At 38.8% G+C, this 24,503-nt stretch overlaps 1 protein-coding gene and 1 pseudogene across 1 annotated transcript; one reads left to right on the top strand and one right to left on the bottom strand.

Annotated features, from left to right (window-relative positions):
- Positions 1–1,517: 1,517 nt before the first annotated feature.
- On the bottom strand, positions 1,518–8,101 carry LOC116109189 (annotated as a pseudogene).
- A 14,731-nt stretch (positions 8,102–22,832) lies between these two features.
- LOC116109190 lies at positions 22,833–24,296 on the top strand. The gene is made up of 3 exons (XM_031395424.1): positions 22,833–23,300; positions 23,796–23,843; positions 24,213–24,296. Exons 1-3 carry the CDS (start codon positions 22,833–22,835, stop codon positions 24,294–24,296), a joined length of 600 nt encoding a protein of 199 aa, XP_031251284.1.
- Positions 24,297–24,503: the final 207 nt, after the last annotated feature.

Raw genomic sequence — 24,503 nt, forward strand, 5'->3', positions numbered from 1 at the left:
TTCTCACATGGATTACATTGTTAGGTATATTGTATGTTAATATAAGGATATTGTAATCTGTTTTCATGTAATAATATCAAATATAATATCTTAGACACCACGTAAGATTAGTGGTGTGTTAGGATCTTATATCGGGATCTCACACCTATTAAGTTTGGTACTTAAGCTTAGAGATTCTCCCAATTATCAAGCCGGTCTTTTGGGTTGAGTTTTCTCTTGGACTTGAGTTTTAATATACACCCTTAAGCTTAAATACCGCATTTAATAGGTGTGAGATCCTAATGTGGGATCCTAACGTAATGACATGCAAGAATCTTGAAACACTCAAAATTGCATTAAAAAACTTAGATAATTCTCATTGTTAATATCTGTGTACATGAGTAATACTAAGAAAAGTAGAATGAATGTTCAAAGTCTGTTTAACATCTCATTTATAGACCAGGAACAGATACTGTATCCTTTCCCTAAGAGTTATATCTCTTACAGATAACATATTTCTTAGACCAAAGCGTATAGAGTTAATCATCTTTGTGATAAACCTTGAACCCTTTATTTATTACATGTATCCATGTATGTTTAATCATATACTAACATAAATGTATTACGTGTATGGGTAAAGATGTTGTAAATTGTAAATTTCGATAAGGATATTGAAGGTCCTAAAGTAGGAATAATCAAGATATTCACCTAAGAAAAAGGATTCTTTTACATTTGTCTTTTCTTGTTTATATTATAAGATTTTGGAGATGAAAGTTAAACGAACGACCCACCATATCTGAAACCATATTTTCAACTTTTGTTGTTATGTATAAATGATACATAGTAGATGTTAATCTCATGCAAAACAGTAATAATGGCAACAGCTGGAAAGTCCTAAGCAGAATGAAGTTGGTGGCTCCACTGCTTTCCGAGGAAAGAAAGGCCTCAATAGAAGTTATTCACAATTTATAAACACTTGAGAGATTTCAATGAGTAAAAGTTGTTTTGTATTGTATTGTATGATCATCATTATTGTTAATGCATTTTGCCGCCTTCACCGCCGTACGCTGAAAAAATGAATGTTGGGGGTCGGTGAGTCAGGGCACCTGATGCTCTGCTACATCATTTTGCCGCTTTTCCTTTTAATGAGGTTTTTCCAATTTTGGCTATAAAAAAAAAAAAAAAAAAATAAAATGCAAAGCAGAATGGTAGAATTGTGGGATTTGGATCCTCTCGTGATCTAAGTTTTTACCTTAACAAATTAGTATTTTGAAACTCTGTTGACACTAATTTACTATCTACACACTAGTTATCCAATTCCTGTTGTTTGTCTCCAAGTCGACCTCTTTGGTAAAAATGATTTCCGATGTTATGCAATAGCAGCTGTTAAATTCAACTATCCATGACGGTTGTATATTCATATTTGCCACTGCCACTATACTGCAAGTCCTTTCACAAGCAATCTTTACTATGGTAATTATGAATAAAACATTTTATTAAGGCCAGCCTACAAGTCAAATTGTCAATGTCACAGCAGACAAAACCTTCTTGTATCGGCACAGCAAAAGACTCTGCAGATCTAAGTTACATCTGGAAAGGTACTGGGATGACGGACAAAATACTAATAATAAAATACATCACGTGATCAAAATTACAGCCTTTGATTGTCTACCGCAGAAACTCTCTTGGATCAGTGACATAACCAGTTAAAGCAGATGCTGCAGCTGTATATGGTGAAGCAAGGTAGATCTGGCCTTCCTTGTGTCCCATTCTGCCCGGGAAGTTCCTATTTGTTGTTGAGACACAGACCTGAAATGATCATCGCCTCAATAAGTGTTGTCTCAAGATCATAATTACTTAACAAACAAATGGGACAGTCATAATGGTATGCCCAGATTTGTCACCAAGATTCAATGAGGAATCTCAGTTGAAGAGAACTGGTTTGAGAACAATAGCATCAGTAACTATATAAAGCAAGGAGCTCATAGGATCATTTGATGTGTGCCAAAAATATAACGCCAACAGAACTCTGCAGTGGTATTCTAATAGTATATGATAGATAAAATAAAAGAATCACCCATATTCTGTCTTTGTAATCTCAGTGTTCTAATTTGATGTAAGTAAAATATCTCCAAACTTTTGGGTACAGAATGCCTCAACAACAAAAGGGTAATTAGAGCAGAAGCCTAACATCCAAAGCGTTATGCTCCTCAAGAAATGTTTCGGGATCACAAAGGAATAGAGATTCATTACAAGCCAATATATATAGCTGGATTACTACAAAGGACAAGACCCTGGACTATTTTGCACCATTTGTAGATATGACGATCATTAGGAGGCCATGTAAAGTGTTGGTAAGAAGATCATTTTAGGAAAATGTGCAAACAAATGTATCAAGGGGTAGTTTAGGTCCCATGGTCAAATTCTATGCTTCCTAAGACTTTTCAGTTGGAGGGAAAAACTTACCTTAGGTTCATTCAAGCGTGCATAAGTGTCTAAAGGGCCACCCATACAAGCACCACAACTGGGACTTGCAGGTGTGTCGCAACCAGCTTCTTCAAATATCTGGGAACAAGTCTTGCCACCGGATCCTGGTACTGGGAGAGTATATAAGCCCATCCAAACCTGTCAATTTCACCATCCAAATATATATATAACACTTCGCTCAGGATTAATTTTCTCCATAAATTCCCAAGTTACAAAAACCAAATTCACTGACATTTCCACAAAAAGTAAAGCAGAATTACAAACCTTTTGGGTAGCAGGGACAAGGAACGTGGGAACTTTAACCTTTTTGCCCTGAAGATAAGCAATTGAATTTTTTATTTTATTTTATTAAGAATCACATATAAACATATACACATAAAATTACATTTGAAGACAGAATTTTATAAAAATCAAATCACAGAGACCAAGGAAGTTCCGAGGAGGTTTGTCAGCTTATCTATCAACAGAAACCATTGCCACTGACTCCAAATGTAACATGCATACTTTAAAATCCTTTTCTCAGAATAATTATTAGTGCTATATTAGACAACACGAAATGAAATGGGCAAATATAGTATAATATGTGTTCCGGTAGCAAGAAACATATCCATGATCGTTAATTACTATTATCCTACTGCTTATAGCAGGAAAAAGCCAAATTTCTAGTTATTCTAAATAAAATGGAAGGTATCAAATTGGTCATCCATAATGAACTTTTAGTAACAGTTGAGTCAGGTATTTTTTTCAAGCAGGGATTCAGCAAATAACTTCTTTCTTCATATGTTTCAATTAGTTGTACAATAAGTTGCAGAAATACATAACAATGAATGTTGCTCTTACAGAAGCAAGGAAGACTCTGGCTGCTGCTAGAAAATCCTCTGTTTTTCCACCTGTACAAGATCCAATATATACTCTGTCTATTTTCACATCTTTGCATTCTCTTGCTAAAGCACGATTATCAGGAGAATGAGGCTGCAGAAGTACATCTATTATATTATTTATGGAAAACAATATCATAGCAACTTGTCAGAGAGACAGATCTTCCACCTAAAGTACATAAAATCACCACCTTAGCCACCAGTGGCTCCAGCTTGGAGACATCACATCTGTACTCAGAAAGGAATCTAAAAGCCAAAAAGATAAATAAAAAAAAAACAGAATTTTAGAAAGCATGAAGGAATTAAAAAAAAAAAAAAAACCATCCTCACACGAGCAAATTGTATAACTTGTATGATATAGATGATAACAAAATTTACAAAATTACAAATTCTATTTAAAAGTTCATTACATCACATAACAGTTCCCGAGGACATAATAAAGGTAAAACCTGAAGGGAGCAAGGTCTAAAGAAAAACACATAGCTTTGAAAACTGAGGTTCCAACAAATATTAGTAAAATAACATAATTTCAGAAAAACTAAGAAGTTAATAAATGTGGAGCTTGTTATTTTTGAGGATTAGGAACACATCCAATAAAACTACCTTGCTTGCTCATCACTATAAACTGGTTCATAGGGCAGAGATGTCTTATCCTGTGCAAAACAAAACATAACACAGTAAGTCCATGCAAGCATAAAGAAAAACATCTTAGTAAATGCAGGTGAAAAAGAAAATTATCATTTGCGAAAGTGCCTACCTCAAGATAATTAAATGTCGTAGTATCAGCTGGGACCACGCCATTCTTTGCCCCGGCTTCAATAACCATGTTACACAACGTCATCTGCTCTTCCATCTGTTCAGTACAAACATGATTAAACGATTTAATTTAAAAGCCCTCAAAAGTATGATAAACAATTGAAGACAGATAATTTCAACTGGACTTTACACTTAAGCTTTCAACGGTTGTACCAGTAAACTCCATAGATTTATATGTAGCACCAGCAACAGATATTTCACCAATTATCTGTGCAAAGTGACAATAATTTTCAGCGTTGTAGAAAAGCACTTATCATCCAATTATAACTATAAACTTTAAACTCCTTGAGGGTGTTTTTATCCCTAACAAGGAAAAAAATACCACATGTAATCTTACTTGTAGAATTAAATCCTTAGCCACAATAATCAGGCATTTCACCATCCAATACAAATCTGAGAGTTGGAGGCACCTGCAATTTATAGATACAAGTAAAAAATTTTACAGATATGTTTTAAGTTACATAGGTCAAATTGGATATGTAATTATTCAAATAACGGTTGGAGACTCATATGGTGGATATGTGAGAATGATAACTTATATGCTATCCTATGTCTCCATGAATCTAGATTCTTTTGCTTGCATTGTCTCATTTCTTGGAATTTACGAAGTAGAACAAGTATATAGTTTGAGGAACCTCCATGAATCTATATAGTTGGAGGCACCTGCAATTTATAGATACAAGTAAAAAATTTTACAGATATGTTTTAAGTTACATAGGTCAAATTGGATACGTAATTATTCAAATAACTGTTGGAGACTCATATGGTGGATATGTGAGAATGATAACTTATATGCTATCCTATGTCTCCATGAATCTGGATTCTTTTGCCTGCATTGTCTCATTTCTTGGAATTTACGAAGTAGAACAAGTATATAGTTTGAGGAAAATTATTAAGAATTTCCATCTTCCTTCTTGGTCTATTATGTATTTTGTTGAGATTATAGTTCTGTTATACAAGAACAAATAGAGAATTGATATCCATAACTTTTACTCAGAACATTAAATCAGATGAGAAAAATGTTTCACTACAATTGTTATATGGACAAGCAGAAACAACTGAAAGTGTCTTAATCTGACTGCAATCTCAGTTGAAGACTCTAATTACAAAAATTATGAGAGTTTATGACAAAGATGCATAGACTCCTTCGCAGATTTTATCCTATTTTTTAATGAGCATTACAATAGTTACTCCTTTTACTATCCACTATAGCAAGAATGATTTGTCATCTTTGGGGAATGGGGTTTGTCATGTATTGCATATAAATAACAGCCAAATCCGACATTCAATTGAAATTCTGCTACAGGGGAATGGGGTTTTAAGGGATGCAGGTTTCCCATCTCAAGTAACAAACTACAAACCATGTTCCAGAAAATTAAAAGAAAAAAAAAAAAAATTGGTGCAGATAAGAAACACAAGGAAGGCACAACTAGAAATAGATATAGTATCATGATTGCACACATCCTACTACTACCACCACTGCTGTCACCATGACCATGACCATGCAAACTATAAATTATTTCTATAAGCATATATCATAACTTTTTGACCTTGAATTCCCTATACCATTCTATTAAAAAAAAGAGTTCATTCCATCAGTATTCAACACTAATTCTTGAAATTCTACAGAGCATTATACTAGTCTCCCTTTGTAGAAAAGAAATAACATGAGCAAACCTTGAGCAGAGTCTTCCCGGTGCCCAATAAGAAGCCAGCATCAGTGATGCCAATGCCAGTAGCAAATTGACCAAAAGCTCCAGCAGTACAGGTGTGAGAGTCTGTACCTAACAAAACCTGATGGGAGCACTGAAGAGTTTAAAAGCAGTTCCCAAAATAATGGCATAAAACCAATGAAGAGTAAACGACTCAACAATTTTGATGATAAAAATTGCACCTCTCCAGGCCTGCAATGGCCTTCTTGGGCAAGTGCAACATGGCATACACCTTTGTAATCGGGATAGCCTGCAAGGTTAGGAAGTAAAATTCTTGATAAACAGGGATCAATTAGACTTCAATGTCTAAGCTTTTTGAAAAACTGAATTAGCAATTGGCAATGAATTAAAAAGAATGACAGATCCATACCCTAAAATTACCAAGATCTGTAATGTCATAGAAGTACTTGATATTTTGCTCGGTGCAGAAATCTCTCAAGATACCCACATTACGATTTGCACGCTCATCACTTGTGAATACATAATGTTCAGGTATGATTACAATCTTTTCACGGTCCCAAACCTTCAATATCATAGTAATGTAGACATCTCATATGGTAAACAGTAAATAATGCCCATGGGGACACTGATGCACGCAAACATATACACACACAAACAGAGATGGCATAAAATATTGATGTTTATGAAACTTTCAACACAGGGCTTAACCATAAGTGATGACAAAGAAAAGAAACTAAAATAAATGCTTAATAAAAGTTAATAACAGTTGAAACCTAAAGGCCTCAGTTAATCAATGTGATTTTCAGACATCCCACTAAACAGAATCAGTCTTGCAATTCCCACATAATTCAAGAGGTTAACCTAATTGAGGATTAAGAACATAGTACTACCATATATCAATTGCTCCACTTTATATTAGTAATAATCATGACATTGTACCTCATCAAGCTTTGAATTTTTAAATTGAACAGATGCTATGTTAAGACACAACGAAACACATATATAATGGCTCCACTTTTATGAGTAACCATGACACATATATCAATGGCTCCATTATATTAGTAACCATGACATTGTACTCATCAAGCTTTGAACTTTAACTTGTACAGATGCTATGTAAGACACAACAAACGCAACAAACAAACACTTGTCAAAACAACTAAAGTTCACTTATGCATAAGTTACCAAAAAGAAATTTCTATTGATGGAAAGCAAGTTACTACAGTATATCTCACATCCTAATGTTCTATAATTTAAACAAATAATCATGTGGATACCACAGATGAGCTAGTAAAAATTTTTGTAATAAATTACAAAACAAATTAAGGATCAGGATAAAGCGTGAGCCATCAAATGAATACCTTAGCATTTGCACCAAATTCTTTCTTGAAGATACCAGGAACCAGGGCCACAAATATCATGGGTCATCAAGATATCAACACTAACCCATGCATTCTCTCCTGGGAACAACTGAGGTTTCTCTGAAGCCCGAGCCAGTATCTTCTCAGTCATGTCATTGCAGTTTTTACCTGAAAAATCCAATTCATTTTTGACCCAAAGCAATTAAAATCATAGCCATTAGTCGAAATTATCAAAATTTATAAAGAAAAATCAAAAAACATAATCAAATGATCAAATTTTATAACCAATAAATCAAAATAACTAAGAACAGCCTATAACAGGCATTAAAGTGGCCCATTTTTTTTTTTTACCAAAAATAAAAAATAAAATTTGTGACAAAGATTCTTCAAAATGAAGTCAGAAAGGAAAGAAACTTTACCGAGCCAGTGGTGGCAGGCCTGCGTTCTGATGTTGAGGTGCCATAACTGAACATTTTTCTGGAGTCTTGCATTTGTGAACAGATAATTGTGAAGTTGAAGAGAACCAACCAACCAGGTCTTCTATTAGGAACAAAGAATACAAATTTCTAATTAGATGTTCAGTAAAATATACAATCAAATTTTTAATAATATAGTAAAAAAAAAAAAAAGGAAATATGATATTGAGAAATGAGCTCAAGTGGATATTTTGGAATGTAATTGATTACCTTGTTAAAGAACGAAGAAGTTGGAGTTGAAAAAACTGCAAAGGAAGCCAATTTACTTACTGCAAGAGATTTTGGTTTTGTTTATTGTGAGATTATGTTAGTTTTGCTTTTATTGGGGAATATAAATAAGTAAATCACTGTGTGTTGGTTTCCTGAGAATATTGAAAGGCTGCTGACAAAGGCGGCTGGAAGTAATACGTAACCGGGAAAATAGCATCCATTAATATTAATACAAATCGGTCCCATATTATGAGAAATTTAACTACTTATCTGGCAAATTTAATTACGTAAGTGGAAATAGCACTTCAGTAATACAAACACTTCAACACTGCTACGTATCATAAGGTCCCCAGGGGAAAGCTGTATTTCGCTCTAAAATATAAGAAATAAAAAATTTCGTTTCTTTTTACCAAAAGTAAATTTTCCTTTAAAATCCAACCAGTGCAACAAATCACATAATCTCAATTAAGCCTTTTTAAAAAGTCCTTCATACAAAGGCCTTCAAAGCATGTTAAAGTCGCTGTGTTTCCAACATTTGAAATGATGATGACATCACACACCATTTCATTTAGTAGCTTTTACTTCCTTCATTAAAATCACGAAAACAAGAGAAGAAAGAAAGAAAGAAAGAATTAAAAACTGAAAGATGGTGAGGATTGAGAAGAAGTATTAGGTTCCATAGACAAGCTGTGGGTTGTGGCAGCGAGCCTTGTGGGGCTGGGATGGGGTTGCAGTCGGCGGGGCGGCGAGATAGGGGTGGGGGTTCAGCAGTGGGTGGTTTGTCATTGAGGCTGTGGCGGTTAGGATGGTGGCTGTTCGCGACGAGGCTTGCTGCAGGTAGAGTGTGTTGGTTGATGTGGGGGAGTTTAGGTTAGTTAGTTTATGTTGATGCTTGATTTTGACACTACAAACTCACACGTGTAAAGTGCTAAATGACTTATAATTACACGTAATATGAAAATATGTAATGAGAGAATAAATAAGAAGCGGTTTTTAAAGTGGTTCGATGTTCAAAAGCGAATCCTATGTCCATTGTGGCTGTATTAAAGGTGGTTACAGTCAGGTCGTGTACAGCGATGTGAATTACAATCTAGAGAGAACTCATATATATATATATTAAATATATAATATATATATTATATATATATATATTAATATATATTATATATATATATATATATATATATATAATTGAGAGACGAGAGAGAGAGAGAGAGAGAGAGAGAGTGCTTTTTAAGACTAAAGATGAGCTAATCCCTTAAATGAGAGAGAAACACTCTATTTATAGTTAGGGGATTCAAGGTAGTAATCATGACTCTGTAGTCGGGTAGGTGTGCTACAATTCCTAACCTGTTTCCCATTGGTTATCTGTACGGGAGACATCCTTAAATTGTGTAGGGCTTGGGCAGGTGGACAATTCCTAGCCACTTACAAGCTTGGCATTCACTTGCCACACTGACGATAACCTTACCTCTTCCGTCTTTGCGCGACGTGGCAGTGTCTAGACGACACAAACCTTCCTGAACTCTGATTGGCCCTTGCTGGCGTCAACTCACATCAGCCTTGATTTTTTAGGCTTAACAGAAGCCCCCCAGTTTTTAAAGTTTAAGGATTGAACCTTGAGAACTTCATGATTATGCCGTGACTTGACTTATCCCGAATGACGCTTGATCGAGTTGTAAGGAGGTCGTATCATAGGTCTCTACGGATAGCGCAAGCGACCGGAGGTGGCCTTCTCCCATAGGTTCAGCGACCTGGGTCGGACCCTACTCAGTGCTATACTAACATGCTTTAAGTTTCATCCGTGGCTCGCGACTTGAAAATACTTAGCACATTTTTACCGAAAGCAAGGAATCACATTGTCTCGAAACTGATACACGGCGAAGAGTGTTTTACTCGAACGATCTCTTTAGATGTTATCCGTTGCGCTTGACAGCTATTCTAGTCAATAAAATAATCTTTATTCTGATAGACGTGTCTATTGCGCAATAAGTGCCAGCTATGCTGAAACGACATTCCCTTTCAGAGCATTAAATGCGAATGAGGGCGCATTTATTGTGGAGGAGGTAACCGCGTCAACGCTTGGTTGCTCCAATGGAGGGAAATGTTGATTAGCATCCTCGAAGCGTGCATATTACTCTTCTCGTGGATTAACGACACATGGTCATAATCAATGATGAGAAACGTATTTTGCCCAAGTGTCGCTTGCTTAGAGAAACCAATCGTCGTTAATCTCCCTATAAAACCCTAGGTTTGCCTTAAGTTTTATCACAGAACTTACATTTTCAGAGAGAAAAACAAAACTCTTGCATTCACAAAATCAGTTCGTTCTTCTTCCAGTTGATGCGCACTCTCCGTTATGACATGAAGTTCGTTCCCGACAGTCTAGCGGTAAGGAGGATTTCTCCTTCGTTTTCTTCTATTATTTTTGTTAATAGCTTGACTTTATGGTAATGGTGGGTATCAACTGCCTGGTAAGCTTACATGGTGCGTATTTATGGACAGTTGTAAGAAGATAACTTTTTTCCTTTATAAAAAGTGAGAACTTGTTAGTGTATGCCCTAAGAATCAATCGTGTTGTCGGTTTCAGGACATTATATCTTGTAAATGTATTATGAATAAAAGAAAGTGTTCTTATTTCACATGTTGATTTTTTACTTCATTTATATTATATTATATTTAATATTGCACATGAACTGTCTGGATGACACGGATTGGATCTTCAGAAGATCAAATCATCAAAGAATTCCCTACGCAAGTAATGTTAATTGGGCAATAACATTGCATAGTAGGCATGCTGAATGTCTCATTTGAATATCATGTGATGGTATTAGTGTGGGTGATTATAAGAGGAATGTCACTAAGGCATTAGCATGGATAAACGGTTAGTGAATTGTTTATCGAATATGACCGATTACAATGAATCACATGGATGTGGTCAATGATGCATCGTAGGATTGTGCTAGTGTTCCACTGATCCTTAGACCTGAGACATCACGGTTGGATTCAACATAGGATGCATATGGTTCATATGGTGTATAAGCACGAGACTAGTCATGTCTTGTGTAATAAGCTGGTTTGGTCATATGTTATTCATGTGCGAGGACAAGTGATGGTCAAGATGAGATCCGTTAACTAAAAATAGTCTAATCTCGAGTTCCCAGACGAATGTCAATAAACATTGGAAAAAGGAAATCCCTGGCCAGAGTATAATGAATGTCAAATGAAAAGTAGTTTCATGTTGGCGAGTTCCATTGTATCGATTGACAATTCGATTAAAGATTAAGTTAAAGGTTTTGACATACCATAAACCATTCTTAATCGGGATTAGATAACGGAGGGATTTGACTACACGGTATGTACAATCAGAATATGTTCATTGGAGTTTACACTTCATTGTGGTTTAGGGGTTATGACACATTGCTAGACGTTTACCATAATCAGTGGGAGTTTTGATTATAAAGAGTTATAACGAAACATATCAAAATCCGATATTGGGCCCACGGTTAGATCACAGTGAACCAAAATAGTCACACATAAAACCAAGCTCAAGGAGAGAGAGTAATACATATCATTAATCAGATTAATGATGTTCGGACGTAAACGGTTGCATCCAAATTAACGTATTGGTGAGAAATGATTATACATGGATAGTTAGCACTACCCAAGGATAGTAAGGATTTATTAAAAATTATTATTGAATTGGATTCAATGATGGGGGCAAAAGTGCATTGGTTTTATTCTAAAGGGTTATAATATTCAATTGAATTAAAATTTGGTCTAATTATGAATTAACCATAAAACCAAGGACTTGACATAAATGCTCTTTTCCAAGATTAATTTTAAATTGTTTGAGGACTTCCCAAGACAATTTAAAAATTACATTTTGTGCCCATAGTATATAAACCAAGTGTTATACCAAATTCATAGAAATGAAAGAATTGAAACAAAAATCACTCTTTTGGCTCTCTTTTCCTTGACTTGTGTGGATCACATTTTGAGGTTATTCAAGTCCACTTGAAAAACTAAGACTCCAAGAAAGAAGATTCAAGTGTTGAATAGCAAAGGAGTTGGTAATTTTCTATCATTTTCTTACATTAATAAGTAAATGTTTTAATTGTTTGTTTTCTACCTTATGTCCATATCTTGATCAACATTTTCTCTCCATTTCCATGTCCAAAATGCATGAATCCCAACATAACTTAGGGCATGAATCCTTGGGGATTCATTCCTAAGGGTTTTTAGGGTTTTTCTAAGGGTTAAGGAAGGTAAATTAGGGTTTCTTTTGCTCTTCCATGTCATCGTATGGAACACTGTACGGAGACTGAGTTATCTCAACATGTCACCCTTTTTCAAACTTTAGGAGCAATGGATACTTTAGCGACTAGAGTAGCCGAGGGGACAAGCTCGCAGGCACAGAGCACCCCAGCAGGTCCCGTGCAAGAGGCCTTATCAGTGGCCACCTGGGACGAGATACAGAAAGTGGTGGACCAATTCACGCTTAGAGTGGATGTCTACCAGCATAGGATGTACACAACTCAGAATCCCCCAGAGGGAATGGCCACGATCTTCGAGGCGATCTTTAAATGTGGGGCGTTGATACCTTTTCACCCTTTCATTAGATTGATCCTCGACTACTTCAAGGTCACGCCATTACAATTGACGCCTAATGCGTATATGATAGCAGTTGCTATGTATATCGCATGTGGCAAAAATGGTCTTAGCGAGCTGATAGCGCTGGAGCTCGCATGTGCTTACTATCTGAAGAAGAGCAAAGATAAAGACTTTTTTTACCTCTCAAAGTGATCTACAATTGAGGGAGGAATATTTGGTTACCCCAGTAACGTCAGGGCTTATGAGACCAAATTTTTCTTTTTTGAATATGATAGCGTTTGCCAATTTAGGGAGCCGAGTAGGTTTTCCTTTCCTTTGATATGCGAATTGTTCCTTTTTCTTCAGCTCTTGTATTTAACGAACTTTTTGTCTCTTTGCAAGAAATAAGACAATTAGATCGACAACTCTGACAGATTTTAACCAAATTGTGACATTCGGTCGTCTACCCGAGCAGAGTCGCGATGCGAGACTGCTCGTGACTACTACCAACTTAAGAAAGTACGATTTTTTCAATCTGTAAGTATCTTTGGAACCCTTAGCCCGTAAGTATCTTCACACTTAGAGCCCCTTTCTTTTGCTTGAGGTGGCCTTTTCACTAACATACTTTCATGGCGCACAACGACCATGCCACCCAGGGTTCCAAGGTCGTCGACGAGGACTAGGGGGTTCATATTTCTCTGGGTCACCCTAACTGAGCTAGCTAAGGTGATCCCCGGCGATATCCCCACAAGAGGGATACAGATAGGCACTGAAAAGCGAACACAAATAGAGTGACGTGGGGAAGCTTCTCCCTCACGGCTACTCGCGCCGCTAAGCAGAAAACTATGGGCTAGAAAACTAAGAAGAGGAAACAACTGCTTGCTAAGGAGGAATCGGAGTTTGAGCTGCAGGGCTTTAGGGTGCCGCTGGGGGGATCGTAGCCTTACCAGGCTTTTTGCTCAAGGGTGCCCTCGAGGAGCACGCCTGGCACTTCGGCGGTCCCTGAGAGCTCGCGCAGAGGAGAGGGGGAGGTCACGGTTGCCCAAAGGAGAGCGGACAAACAACATGTCGACAAGATGCCAGTTCCTTTGGGCTCAGACACGTTTGTGTTGGATTCCATGGGGCAACTCCTGGAGCACCTACAGTCGGTGGTGTATACCTTATTGGAGTGCCAATTGGCTGCGACCTTTGAGGAGTTCGTAGCTTCTCGACCGGTGGACCTGGTGGCTACTGCGCTTCAGCTGCAAAGCCAGGTAAAACAGCTCGTTCTTGCCAAGGATTTTCCAATATTAGTTGATTTTCTAACCTTTATGATTTTCAGGAAAATAGAGGTTAACTCTTGTTTCTTTTTCATGCAGTCCCTACTCGCCTTGCATATGGCCTAACAGAAGATTGATATGGACTCTGCTGGAGGGTTCCACGAGCTGAGGGAAGAGAATACCAAGCTGAAAGAGGACTTCGTAGCTCTAGACACAGAGGCGAAAATGATCCATATTCAAGCGAATCAGTACTTGGTAGAGAGAAATTCTACCCTTCGCATAGTGGACTTCTAGAAGGCTGAGCTCGAGAAGAGAGGCGAAGAGAACAAAAAGCTCCAAAAGACAGTGGCCAGACTCACCAAAGAGTGTGGCGAGAAAGAGAAGGAGCTGAAGGCAAACTTTGAGCGTGCCATGAAGGCGGAAGGAGACAGAGCTTGACTGTGGGAAAACTCTGAGAAGCAGAAGAGAGCTCTAAAGGTGGATCTCAAGCTGCCCTAAGGGCGAGTCACTTCATTAACTGATTAGATGAAGGCCGCTAACTAGGCAATACAGGCCATCTACAGCTTGCGACTGAGGAATCTTGGGATGGACCTCTCCGACCTCCCGAATAAATATCAAGACATCTTTGCTTCCATGACCCAAGTTGATGATGCCGAGGAGGAACAGGGAAAAGGGCCTCCTCTAGAGGACAACCAGCAAGAGGCATACATCCCTAAGGACCCAACAGCTGATTGGATGGTCGACGACCAACCAGGGGATACAAAAGTTGCGCCCGTAGAGCCTGGAGGCGAGAAGTAGTGATCACCTCTTCTGCTTTGGCACAACTTTCCTTTTGACTCTTCCTCTTTTTCTTTTTATCTTTTCTGTTGCCCACTGTACTTATTTGAACATATATAAAAGGAGTATTTTCGTCCATTTGTGATAGCACTTCTATAATTCGAGCACTTCACAAGACTAATATTATACATTTGATCAGGAAACTTGTAAAAATATCGTAACGAACAAGATCATTCAAAAGAACATGACACATATATTTCTTCAAAATAAAACAGAACGATCTTATTCATAAAGATTACAAGGAAAACTTTACAAGTAAAAGAAATGAATAAAATTAAGAGCAAGTTCGAAATTACTGGTAATAGGGGCGAAGATGTTCAATATTCCAAGCTTGCGGTACTTCGGAATCGTTAAGCCTTTTGAGGTGATACGTTCCAGGTCGTATTACCTTAGCAATATGGTATGGACCCTCCTAGTTAGGTCCTAATACCCCCGCACTTGGTTCTTTTGTACTGAGAAAGACTTCTTTGAGGACCAAGTCGCTGACCTGAAAGTCTCTTCTCCTAACCTTAGAGTCGAATAACCTTTTCGCACACTGCTAGTAGGATGCTACCCTTAACCGAGCCTTGTCGCGGTGTTCTTCAACTAGGTCCAAACTTGCACGTAAAAGTGCTTCATTGTCTGTTTCATTGAATAGGTCTCTCCGGAGTGAACCAGTCCCTACTTCCACTAGAATCATAATCTCGCAGTCATATGCTAGTGAGAAGGGCGTTTCTGAAGTAGAGGTTCTCGGAGTTGTTCTATATGCCTATAGAACTTCTGGGAGGTCATCGGCCCAATTGCCCTTGGCAGCACCAAGCTTGGCCTTCAGTGTGTGCTTGATGGTTTTCTTGACAGCTTCAACTTGACCATTGGCTTGTAGTCTTGCGACTGAGGCAAACTTTTTATGGATCCCCAACTCATCGCAAAACTGCTTGAATTCCTCATTGTCAAACTGTTTCCCATTATCAAATATGAGTGTATGAGGAATCCTATAGCGACACACTATATTCTTGAAGACGAAGTCTTTGAGCTTCTTGGTGGTGTGGTGATTGCTGCTAAGGGCTCGACCTTGGCCCATTTGGTAAAGTAATATACCGCGACCACAGCATACTTGATGCCCCCCTTTCTGGTCGGCATAGGCCCGATGAGATCATTTCCCCACATAGAGAATGGTCAGGGGCTGGTTGATAATCCGAGGATTATACTATTTTATTGAGGCTTTTTGGCCATATTTTGGATACTTCTTATATCGTTTTTGCCTGAATTGCAACTTAATTTCATATGTTTTATGTTTTAGGCCAAAACGTGCACTTTGAGCAAATAATGAGCGAAATCGAGTTTTTGGACCCAGAAGCAAGCGGATCTCAGAATTTGGGAAAGTTCTGAAGCGGATTTGAAGCACTATGAAGCTTATTCCCATCGGAGAGCATCGAAGATTAAAGATTCAAGCAAGGAAGCAAGCAGAGGGCAATTCCATAATTCAAAATTGTTCAGGAAGTATCGCCGCAGCGATAAACTCTCGGCATGAGACTACAATTTAACTCGTTGCTGCGGCGAAGAAAATTCTCTACCGCGGCGAAGTCTACGATTTTCAGTTTTATTCAAAACGCACAGTTTTACTTTAGAAAAGTTTTTAGGTTTTTGGACCGACTATATAAGAAAAACTTAACCATTTTTAAGATCGTCATTTTGTTTAGAGGAAGTTTGACATTTTGGGAGAAAAGGAGAGAAGATTTGAGATTGAACTTGTTGGATTCATCAATTAGGGAAGATCTTTGTTCTCTTTTCTTTATTTCAATATGTTGGACATATTGTTTACTATTTTTACTTCTATTTGTGTTAATTTCAGTATGAACTAACTCACATTGGGTTAGGGTTTTGATGTAATTAGGATTTTTATGGTTAATCAATAGATTATTGTTGCTTCTACATTCTATTGCATGGATTGTGTGATTATTCGTGTCTTTATTGAATTTATTTGTTGAACATGATGAGATTGAAAAATAAATCATGTATGAGCTTCCTAGGGTAATCACCATTGTTGTATTGAACGCTAGAGACAGGTTTGAAAATCAATGAAATCAATTTAGGAGTCCATTAGCTTAATGAACTTGAATCTATTAATCTTCATATTGTTGGGTGCGGAAGCTTAATAGGGGAAAGTAGGGAAAACATGACATAAGAAGGTATGTTTTACACATTAGGGAGTTTGATTTATAATCCGTGCATGTGAGTGTAGAGGTAGCATAATTCGTAGATTAATTCATAGGATCCTAGTGAAGTCAAAACCCTAACCGTTTGCTTTAATTGATTTTCTCTATCGAATTAGTTTTACTGTCATTAATTAGCCTTTTAAGTATGTAGTAATTTTTGTTTTCATTTTAGCTTAGAGTCTCCGCCAATCCAAACACTTTTTGGTTTCTCCAACTTGATAAACAATTAGGAAAATCAGTGCTTAACAAACAATCCTCGTGAGAACGATACTTCACTTATCAATTTATTACTTTGTGCGACTAGTGCTCTTGCTATACATTGCATGTTATAGTTACAATGCATCACTGGTCATTGTTGTCAGTTGGTGGGAAGGAACTCGCGGGATGTTTGCGAACTGTTGGCACTTGTCACATTTTTTCACAAAATTGAAAGTGTCTTCCTGAAGTAAAGGCCAATAGTATCCTTGGCGGACAATTTTATTGGTGAGGGATCATGTAGAGGTGTGATTACCGCAGATCCCTTCATGTATCTTCCTCATAATGTAGTCTGCTTCTTCGTCGGTCACACATCGGAGGAGAGGGGCGCTAAACCCTTACTTGTACAACTGATCTCTGACGAACGTGTAATGAGCAGCTCTGGTGCGCAGATTTTTGCCTCAGTCTAGTCACTGGGCAGAGTCTTATCTCGGAGATACTGAATGATTGGAGTCATCCAGGAGATAGATTTTGTTGTAGCTACGGTTTGCTCGGGCGAGTTGATACTAGGAATCTTTATGTACCTAACTGGAATACTTTCCAGCATATCTGAGTCTAGCGATGAAGCTATTCTTGCCAAGGCGTCCACGACAGAGTTATTGTCTCTTGGGATTTGCTTGATTGTGAAGCACTTGAAAGGCTCGAGTGTGGCCTTAGCTTTCTTCAGATAACTAATCTTGTTTTCTTCATTGGCTTGATATTCTCCCAAGATCTAATTAACAACCAGTTGGGAGTCGCTGTGAATGCTGATCGCGTCCGATTGCATTTCCCTCGCTAGTCATAAACCGGCGAGCAACGCTTCATATTTGGCCTCATTGTTCGTAGCTTGGAACCCAAATCGAAGAATTCCATGAATGCGAGTCCTTTTGGGATTGAGAAGGAGAAGACGTACCCTGACTTTTTTCCTGTTCGAGGAACCATCGACATAGAGGCTCCAAGTCGATAAGTTCTAAACAATTTCCTGGATGACTTTGCTGGCTGGCTGCTTAGATTCTTGATTTGGCTGGTACGAGAATTCCGAAATGAAATCGGCAACAACTTGCCCTTTGATAGTTGCCTTCGATCTGTAATGTAGATTGAACTGACTCAATTCCATTTCCCATTTGAGTAACTTACCCGAAGTTTTTGAAGAACTTGCCTGAGCGGGTTGTTGGTCAGGACATGGATTGTGTGGGCATGGAAATAGGGTCGTAGCTTATTGGAGGCGATCAGCAGGGCATAAGCTAATCGCTCCATTTCTAGATACCATATCTCAGCGTCCAGTAGTTGCTTGCTCGCGTAATACACTAGCTACTGAACTTTGCCTTCTTCTCGAATCAGAGCTGCGCTGACTGCATACTGAGAGACAGACAGGTAGAGAGGAATATAATTTCCTTGAGAAAAGGCTTAGATATGAGAGGTGGCTTTCCGAGATGTTCTTTTACACTCTAAAAAGCCTGCTTGCACTCTGGAGTCCATTCGAACTTTTTGTTGGCCTTGAGTATATTAAAAAATGGTGAAGCGATTGAGAGCCGCTATCCTTTCATTTAGGCTCTGAACCTGTTTTCGGTTGGTCCGGCTTTTCATCAAGGAGAGCTTGGATCTTCTCGGGGTTGAGTTTGATTCCCCTTTGGTTAATTATATACCCTAAAAACTTTCTTGAGGATACTTCGAATGAGCACTTAAGAGGTTGAGCTTCATCTTGTACTTTTAAAGTACGTCGAACATCTCAGCGAGATGTGCTATGTGATCTAAAGCGACAAGCGATTTGACCAACATGTCATCAACATAAACTTCCATCGACTTTTTGATCTGCTTAGAAAACATATGGTTAACCAGCCGCTGGTAGGTTGCCCCAATGTTTTTTAGGCCGAAAGGCATAACCTTGTAACAATACAGTCCCCGATCTGTAACAAACAAGGTATGCTCTTCGTCAGATGCATACATCGGGATCTGATTGTACCCCGAGTAGGCATCCATAAAGCTCAGTAGCTCGTGCCTTGAGGTGGCATCAACGAGCTGATCAATCCTTGACAAAGGAAAACTGTCCTTCGGACAAGCTTTGTTGAGGTCAGTGAAGTCGACATAGGTTTGCCATTTGCCATTGGGCTTCTTTACCAAGACTAGATTGGCAACCCAACTCGGGTAAAGTGCCTCTCGAATAGACTCGTTTAAGAGGAGCTTATCTACCTCAATTTTCAAGGCAGCATAACGCTTAAGGTCTATGACTCTTCTCTTTTGGCGAATCGGCTTGACTACACTATTAATGTTGAGTGCATGACATATTACATTCGGGCTGATCCCGATCATATCAGCATGAGTCCATGCAAAAACTTCAACATTCTCTCTGAGGAAGCTAGTCAAGCTTTTGGTGAGCTGGGGTTTGAGATTACTCCTGATTCTCAACACTCGGGTCGGCTCATTTTGATTGACCGATACCTCAGATAAGTCCTCAACTAGCCCACTATGACGGCACTCCTGGATGCGAGGATCTATGTTGTCCTCTACTGGGTTGGGCTGTAGCTTGATCCTACTGATCGCCATAGCCTGCTCGGGGATGCCTATTGGCCTTCCTTTTCCCTTGCATGCCATCTGCACTACTCTGATGTAGCAGTCGCGAGATTTGCGTTGAGATCCTTTTACTTTCCCAATCCTCCTCAGAGTAGGGAACTTAATTTTCAGATGGTAGATGGCCGTGACAGCCTTGAAACTTTGTAGTAGAGGTCATCCCAGAATGCCATTAAAGGCGGATGGATAGTCTACCACCAAAAACTTCGTCATTTTGGTCATTTCGTTGGTCTCACCCAACTTGACAGGGAGTGCAATCGTTCCCCTAGGAATTAGTTGATCCCCAATAAAACCGTAGAGAGGGATGGAGGCAGGCTTCAGGTTTGCCTCGTCCAATTGCATTTTTTCGAAAGCTCGCTGAAACAGGATATTCACAGCGCTTCTATTGTCCACCAACATTTTACGCTCATCACACTCACAGGGTCATGACGAGCTTCCGGAGCATACCTTTCCTGGGCACATCGAGAATTCCCTGCGAGGTGTGGTCCTCCAAAGATGATCCTTACACAGTAGAGACCCTTGCGACCAAGGCGCTTCTTCCCTTGTTCCTTTTGATCCTTTTCCCGAACGGGAGTCGAACCATCAACATACTCTTTGAGGTACTCCTACCTGATGAGGTCTTCAATTGCTTGCTTGAGAGCCCGACACTCATCAATGTGATGCCCATTATCCTGATGATAGCTGCAATATTTTTTGCTGTTCCTGGCTGAGGGGGAATTCTTCATGGGCTCTGGCTCTCTGAGCAGGCTGACCTCCTCTGACTTATCCAGAATAACCGACACTGAGGCATTCAAATGAGTGTATTGATTTTTGTCGCAATCGTGACGAAGAACTTGGGCATAAGATTTTTTGGGCTCAAATCACTGTTTTTTTCCTTTCTGTTGATTGTCATTAGCCCATCTACGATTAGCCCATCTACTGTTCTCCCCCGATCGGGAGCATTAGTCGAAGGATCAGGGTCATGGCGATTAAGGGCAGCCACATAATTTTCAATTTGGAGATACTTCTTAGTGAGGTCGTAGAAGCGAGTGAGGGAAACATCGTCCTCAGATTGTAATTCTTTCCACAAGTCAATTTGCGGGCGAACCCTCGTGATAATGAGAGTCCAAACAGATTCTTTGGGAGTGTGAGCCACTTTATGGATTTCCCTGTGGAACCTGTCTATGTAAGACTAGAGAGATTCATTCCTTTCTTGCCATATGTTGCTTAGATAGCTCAACGACATTGAGAACTTCCTGTTCGCCTGAAAATGTCTCAAGAAAGATGAGCTCATTTGTTGCTATGAGCCGATTGATCCCGTGGGAAGTGATTTGAACTAGCGCTTGGCATGGATAGTCAGCGTTATTGCTAAGCAGCGACATTTGGCCAAGTCGCAGACTTGGTGGAGTTCCATGAGGTCGTTGAGCTCGTAAAGGTGATCCTACGGATCAGAATTCCCATCGAACGCCCGCATGTCGAAAATTCTGAATCTCGATGGGAGAGGAGCATCTAACACTTTTGGAGAAAAGGGAGACGCATCAACGACCTTCCCACGCTCATTCTGCTGAGCCTTAAGCTGATCCAAAGCTCACTGTAATTCCTCAATCTAAGGTAGTGGAGCCTTTTGAGGATCACTTTCCGCAACGTGGGTTCGACCCTCACAGTTGCAGTTGAGGAAAGACTGCAAGTCGGACTTTTCCTCAACTCGGTCGAAAGCTACGGCAAACCCTGACACATGCTGGTTGGGGTCATCTGAAGGCATTGAATGGCTCGAGGAGTTTTTTCGACCTCTGCAGTGGTCAGAATCGACCCGCGGATGACGGGGATTTCTTGCATGATGACGGTAGAGGTCATCATTTTGGCGATATTGGGAATCTCCCTGCCTTGCACTTTTGTGGGAGTGCCCATGCGACGTGGCATGGGAGGGCTCATGCTGCGACATGTCGCTAAGTCGCAATGCCATAGGTATTCTACCCGTTGCATGACCGGTGTTCGGTAGTCCCTCGGAGCCCTTTGGTCCACTGCTCGCCAGTTGCTTTCCCTTACTTTTATGCACTGCAGTGCACGCGGTACGGGCTTTCGCCCTTTTCCGCGCTTTCGCTCGACCTGTAGGCATCTTTGGCGGTGGCGCCGCCTCGTTGGACTTTGGTGGTACGACCCAATCCAAATGGTCTAACCTTTGGCTAACCGTTTGGAGAGTATTGTTGAACCTCTCCAGGTAATTCATCACGGTTGGGTCAAGTTGTGAGCTCGAAGGAATATCCGCCATGGTGCTCTGCTGGACTGATGGCACTTCGAGAGAAATGTCATCCTGTACTTGGGGGATTTCCTCATTGTCGAGGTCGGTTCGCTCAGTTTCAAAACCGTGAGCCATTTGCTGATGGATAGGATCGGTCGGTCAGAGGTTTTTGATGAAGAGTGGATACCAAATCATTGCCCTCATTCTAGCGCCAAACTATTGATGCTTGATTTTGACACCAACGACTCATGTGCAAAGTGCTAAGCTGACTTAGAAAGTACAAGTGGTATGAAAATATGCAATGAGAGAATAAATAAGAAGCGGTTTTTAAAGTGGTTCGGATGCTCAAAAGCGAATCCTACGTCCACTGTGGTTGTATTAATAGGTGGTTACATTCAGGTCGCGTACAGCGAGCTGCATTACAATCTAGAGAGAGAGAGAGTGTGTGTGTGTGTGTGTATGCTTTTTAAGACTAAAGAGGAGTCAATCCCGTAAATGAGAGAGGAGCTCTCTATTTATAGTTGGGGGATTCAAGGTAGTAATCATGACTCTACAGTCGGGGAGGTGTGGTACAATTCCTAACCCGCTTCCCATTGGTTGTCTGCACGGGAGACATCCTTAAATCGCGTAGGGTTTGGGCAGGTGGACAATTCCTAGCCACTCACAAGCCTGACATTCATCTGCGACACTGACGATGACCTTACTTCTTCCGTTCTTGCGCGATATGATAGCGTCTAGACGACACAAAGCCTTCCTAAACTTTGATTGGCCTTGCTGGCGTGAACTCATGTCAACCATGATTTTTTAGGCATAACAGTTTAGTTTAGAGTAAAATAAAATAAAATAAAAAGAATAAATATTTGGATGAACTACCAATTTCTAGCTTCCAGACTGTACACTAAATTATCTATTTATGTTAGCATCAAACTCTCACGAAATTAACCCATTAAATAATTCCAAGTCGTGTCAAGTAGACTGTTTCCAACTCTGGAAAGATTAAACATTTCTAGCTTTAGATAAAGAGACATTCAGAACTTCCAACCCAACAATGGAGGAATTACGTGAAGCCTCGATAGCTTATTACAACAACGGGTCAAAAGACCTTCAACTTCTGGCATGGAACTTCTTCAAATCAATGGACACGGATGGAGATGGCAGGGTAAGCCTGATCGAGTTCGTTCAATTCCTTCAACAACGAGGCTATCAATGGATTCATCCCAGTTTCTTCACTGAACTCGACCGCAACCGTGATGGTAGCCTGGATTTCTGGGAGGTTCTCACTTTGTATTATATGGTAAAGACTCGTACCGTTTGTTGCAGCGAGTGCCGAGCGTGCCTGAAAGGGCTGTATTTTACATGTGTTATATGTTTTGATCGTCCTGGCGATGCCTTCGATCTTTGCTCCACTTGTTACTGCCGGCGAACGTTTCGCCACCGCCACACGCAATTCTTGGATAGTTACGTTTTGCTCAGGTCGAGAAGAGGGCCTTCCATGGGCACAACAAACATGAATCCCGTAAGCAATCTATGATTTTCTAATTCATTTTGTTTTAATAGATCGGAAAAAGAAGAAAGAATCAAATTAAAAAAATGCAACTTCTCTAGATTTGATCAATTAATATAAAATTTTTATACAAGAAAAATATGAAAATTAAACAAATTAATTTAGTAAAATTTCAAGGTATTTGTATGATGATTTTAAGGATTTTTTTTTTTTTTTTGTTTTTTTGTAATTTCAGGGGAGACGTTTTTTAAAGAATTTCAAAATTTCCGTCTGTATATAGAAAGATATATTTGTATTTTATCCAACCTTTAATATAAAAAAATACAAATATTTCTAATAACATCATTGACGAAGTTTTACTCTTAATTAATTTTGCTTTTAGTTCTTTATTACTTTATTTGTTGATTCAATCAACTCCATGCTAGTTTTGCTGATATTCTCAATTTGAATGAACATTTTAAAATATTGTTTCTCATTCATGTGATAAAAATTGTGCTTATGATGTAGCCATGCATACCTCAGCCTCTTATTCTCGCTGAACCTGAACCTGCAAAGGTAACTTTGTTTTTCTTTTCTCCAAATTAGTGGTTGATTACAAATTCTTAGTTATATATTTATCTTAATATCTGATAAGATAATTAATTAAAGGTAAGACACATATTTAATATTCACAACCCAACAATTGTTTTGACTTATATTTTATATTCAATTATGAATAATAATAAATATATAAATTGATGTGTCAGAAAGTAAATGAATAAATTTGTAAAAGAGATTGATTAATAAATATTTAATTAAAAAGGAGAATGATGGGGTAATTATATAGACTGCCATTCAAAAATTTATATTTCCATAATTAGAAGAGGCATCTAAATTATTCTTTCTTTCATATATATATAAGTTTTATTTTAATTTAAATTTCAGATAAGATGGTGGAAAGCCTTTCAAGCATTAGAGACGGCATTGGCTATTGGAAGTTTGGCTTCTGTTGGCTGTAGCATTATGTAATCTGATTACAATAATTATAACCAAGAAGCTGAAGATAAAAAGAATGGTCAATTTACCCAATTCATTTTCTTTGTAATGTAATTTCTTAATACGATTTTATAAAGATAGTTAATTTTCACTTTAATGTTAGCAACCTATGTCTACCAATTATATTTATGGTCCTTAGAAATCAGATTTATTTTAGGGTCTTTTCTTAAATTGGTTTTA

The sequence above is a fragment of the Pistacia vera genome, unplaced genomic scaffold, assembly GCF_008641045.1.
Source record: "Pistacia vera cultivar Batoury unplaced genomic scaffold, PisVer_v2 Contig575, whole genome shotgun sequence".
Classification (NCBI taxonomy): domain Eukaryota; kingdom Viridiplantae; phylum Streptophyta; class Magnoliopsida; order Sapindales; family Anacardiaceae; genus Pistacia; species Pistacia vera.